This window comes from Triticum dicoccoides, chromosome 7B, assembly GCF_002162155.2.
Source record: "Triticum dicoccoides isolate Atlit2015 ecotype Zavitan chromosome 7B, WEW_v2.0, whole genome shotgun sequence".
NCBI classification, from domain to species: Eukaryota; Viridiplantae; Streptophyta; class Magnoliopsida; order Poales; family Poaceae; genus Triticum; species Triticum dicoccoides.
In genome coordinates this window covers 439,311,598-439,315,836 of record NC_041393.1, presented here as the reverse complement: position 1 = coordinate 439,315,836, position 4,239 = coordinate 439,311,598, and the positions used below count along the sequence as shown (strand labels likewise).

Genomic DNA, 4,239 nt, shown 5'->3' with positions numbered 1-4,239 from the left:
CGTCTTCTCTGTTTCCAGGTGAAAATTCCCTCCTTTTTAAAGATTAGATTCGAAAGCCAGGCTAAGTTTGGCCAAGTTTTTATAGCCGAGTCGGCAGATGCCGCCGCTATTAGTTTCTTTTCAGCTGAATTCGAGCTAAAAGCGCAATCCTTTGGCCGAATTTGCTTTTCTCTCTAAGTTATTGGGCGGTGATTTCACCACCCACGGATTGGTAGGATTCTTTCGTTCTCCGCATATTTTGGAGTCTACTGAGGCTTTGGCCTTTGGGCCGAGGTTGCGTCCTCCCATGAAAACATGTTCTTTTGTCTCAATTTTAGAGGTTTCTCTCCTTTGTGTGCTAGTACATTTGAATGCTATATATAAAAAATACGTAGATATTGTTCCTGCTGCTGCACAGTTACACTGTTCCTGGTTTTTGGTTTGATGGCTCAATTCTGGGAATGCAATTGCAGGGCTAGTAGAGGATTGGTGCTTTGGAGCGAGAGGGTGTTGTCTCGCAGGTTTACAGTTCTCATTTGGCCCGTCGGTGTTTGCTCTTCTCTTAGTTGCACCAAAGGAAAGGAAGTCTGACAAAATGAACCGTGCAAGAAGAGGAGGGAGATTATTTCTCCTCTGGTTATGCGCAGTGGTTTGTCTCATGGCTCGGCCGGGAGCTTGCAGTGTGGTGCTGATGGCGAATAACACGACCCTGTCGTTCAGCGACGTCGAGGCAACATTTAGTGAGTGCTATAATAAATTAACCAATTCCCCTCTGTTTCAGTACCGATCAATTATCAACTCACTACTATGTTTCATTGTTATTGTACATTTGTTTTTATTATTCTGAATCCATAATTTGAGTCATCACCGATTAATGGATTGATTGCTTGTCGTGTGCATCCTGGTAGTTAAGACTAGTATTTGGAAGTGCTGCTTTTATTACCTCTTGTATGGCAATTTGCACATGCTTTATAATGTTATTACCTCTTGTATGGCAATTTGTACATGCTTTATAATGTTACTAGCAAGATGCCCGTGCGTTGCACGGAACATCAAGATCTTGTGGGAGAAAAGGATGAAGGAGGGAAGGCCTTATCTGCAAATGTGGAGAGGAGTGCGGGTAAATTGTCATAGTTTCCTTCCTATCTGTTAGATATAGATCGGACGGCCTATATTGCAGGATGGCAGTCACACCATCATCACCAACTCTGCTTTTTATAAGAGTAGATTACCTCTTGTATGGCAATTTGCACATGCTTTATAATGTTATTACCTCTTGTATGACAATTTGCACATGCTTTATAATGTACAAAGCTAAGTTGATGCTGCTTGACCCAATCTATATGTGTTAAAGAAGAACTTATTGGCATTTCAACATTTTACAGCTCCAGAAGTGAAAGGTTCAGGTTTAAATGGTGTAATTTACACCGTCGAACCTCTTGATGCTTGCAGCCCTCTGATAAAGAAAGCAGTCGAAGGTCCTGCATCACCATTTGCATTGATTTTAAGAGGCGGCTGCCAATTTGATGATAAAGTTAGAAATGCTCAGGATGCCGGATTCAAGGCTGTGATAGTATATGATAACAAAGACCTCGGTGTCCTTGTTTCAAGTAATGTTCCTTGACTCCTCCTTTTGGTCCTGACATCACTTGTTTTTCTTTTAGTCTGTATATCTTTAATAACGTGTCGCTCATGATCACCGCATATAAGATGGGTGATTCATGATGCTTTGGTAGCTAAACATTAGAGAGTTTAAAGGAATAGCAAGTAGGTATACAAATATCTAATCCTGTATCATGAAATTTAAATGGTTAGGCGCACCTACGACCTTTTTCAGACTACACCTCGCTAAGAAAAGAAAGCAGAAATCAATTGTAAAACTTGATCTGGCATAAAAATGTTATGACCATTGACATGTGCTTTTTTCTAGCCTTTTCTTTTCTCCAATATTATCTATTGTGCGCACATATTTTCAACAGCATTTAACTAGGAAGTGTTAACAGTGGCTGGAAGCTCATCCGGTATCGACATATATGCTGTCTTCATCTCTAAGACGTCAGGAGAGGTGTTGAAACAATATTCAGGTCAAAGTGATGCTCAGGTGTGGATAATATCAACGCGTGATAACTCAGCTTTGTCAATCATGGCAATATCTTTCACAGCACTGCTTGCTATGTCTGCTGTTCTTGCCACTTGTTTCTTTGTGAGAAGACACCAGATGAGAAGGGACAGGGCTCGAATACCTGCAGCACGAGAATTTCATGGAATGAGCAGTCAGTTAGTCAAGGCAATGCCGAGTCTTATTTTTACAAAAGTCCAGGAAGACAATTGTACTTCGTCAACATGTGCCATTTGCTTGGAAGACTACAGTGTTGGTGAAAAGATAAGGGTGCTGCCTTGTCGTCACAGTATGTTCTTCTCACATTTAAATATCACAATTATTTTCTAGTTATTGCATAGGATCTGATGGTTTGAGATCTCGATGCCTGTGCAATTTATGTACAACCAGATTAATCTGTCTACTAGTCATTGCTGATTTTAAATTGGGAATTAGAATATACTTGCTGCATTACTACCAGAATAGTAGCAAGAGAATGGTGTCATTGATCAAAACTTACATCATAATCACAATAACTCCACATAATACCCCTTTGTATGTTTGAGATACAAACTCAATTGAATATGGTCTTGTTAGATTTCATTTGTTTCCTGGTCGCTTAATGTAGATAAATCTACACTACGAATTCTACACTATAGATCTGAAAATTAAGTATTGCAGTGCTACTGAACCCTCTGTTATGTCAAGCTTTCTTTATTTTTCAACCAGTGTACTGATACTTGGCTGTTTCATCTTACAGAGTTCCATGCTGCTTGCGTGGACCTGTGGCTCACATCATGGAGGACATTCTGCCCTGTATGCAAGCGAGATGCAAATGCTGGAATGTCAAATTTCCCTCCATCAGAGTCTACCCCTTTGCTTTCTTCTGCTATTCCCTTGCCAGCTGAATCGACAGCTTTGTCTTCTTTTCGTTCAATGGTAGCAGCATCTCCTCCAAGGACAATAAGCCGGCATCCTTCATGGCAGTCCATGTCCCGCACTAACTCCAATTCCAGTATCCTCCACATCCGTAACCCATGCAGATGTTGTTCCAACTCACCTGCTATCAGTACAAGTAGGAGCAGTGTAGACCTTGCAAACATGTCATCGCCATGGTCTAACACTCTGAACCTTGCATCCGGGCACTCCCTGGGCGGAGGGCATTTTTCTCCGCCGATCAGCATCAGATACTCATCACCACAAGTCTCCCCTTTCGGTTACAGATTTTCTGGACAATTTGTAGGTTCACCCCACATCCCCCGTTCCGAGAACGGATCTCCAAGCTATTATCCTGGCTCTTCAGGGCAGCAGTACCCTTACCTGAGGCATCGCACGGAGTCAGGGCCGAGCTTATTTACCATGGTGCCCCAGTCACCGCAACAGACCCAGCTGCAGGATGGTGGCGACTCGGCGACGAGTCTATCAGCTTCAGCATCAACCCAGTCGCTCCGTCAGGCCTACCTGCAGCATTGCCCCGATTCTGATGTGAGCTTATCTACTGCGACGTCAGCCCAGTCGCTGACAGGGTGCTGATTGCCCTTACAGGTTCACCATTGACGTCCAGTTAGACCTGTTACCATAGAATAAGCTCTCCATGAAGTGTTCAGCGGCCGCACCATAGTGAAGCGGATTTGAATGAGCAGAAGGGAGCTGCCTGGAAGAAGATACGAGAACCGGTGACCTTTAATCTGACCAACTAGCTGGGAACCTTGGAAGACTGGAAATGACTCTGCTGACCACACTGAGTTTGCAAGGATTGTCTTGAGGCGTGTGTGCTACTGATGATGCCAAGAGTGTATATTATTACAGTTTAATAGGGATCTGTTAGTTGCAGTCAGAAATGCCTTGTGCTAGTAAGATGACGTATATATATTCTGTTCATGAATGCTTCAGAGAAATATATCAATCTTGTTGGTTCTCACTCTGTTTTGAAGGGTTGATCAGTGCCTATGGCGGACCTGTAATCATGTTTATACTGCTTGTATGTTTTCTGTTATTGGTTTTTGGTCTGGCTTTTAATTATTTGTTCTGGGTCTGGTTTTTGGTTGCCTTCGCCTTTTTGTATTGGAGTTTTCCCCCCTTTTTTTGTTAAGCATTACAAAATACAGCAATTCTGCGTGCCCTAACCATACATAAAGAACGCAACGCAGTACAAAATACAA

General features: G+C 42.5%; 1 protein-coding gene across 2 annotated transcripts in view; it reads left to right on the top strand.

Annotated features, from left to right (window-relative positions):
- The window catches only part of LOC119336587 (receptor homology region, transmembrane domain- and RING domain-containing protein 2-like), a 4,665-nt gene extending 638 nt beyond the window's left edge, over window positions 1-4,027 (top strand). Inside the window, exons 1-5 of one of the 2 annotated variants that reach the window (XM_037608634.1) lie at window positions 7-18; window positions 453-719; window positions 1,365-1,589; window positions 1,983-2,387; window positions 2,838-4,027. In XM_037608634.1, coding sequence (XP_037464531.1) covers window positions 575-719; window positions 1,365-1,589; window positions 1,983-2,387; window positions 2,838-3,610 — 1,548 coding nt within the window. In that variant the 5' untranslated portion in view covers window positions 7-18; window positions 453-574 and the 3' untranslated portion in view covers window positions 3,611-4,027. Of the gene's footprint in view, window positions 1-6; window positions 19-452; window positions 720-1,364; window positions 1,590-1,982; window positions 2,388-2,837 lie in introns of those variants that run through there. The other variant, XM_037608635.1, reaches the window with a different exon arrangement.
- Window positions 4,028-4,239: the final 212 nt, after the last annotated feature.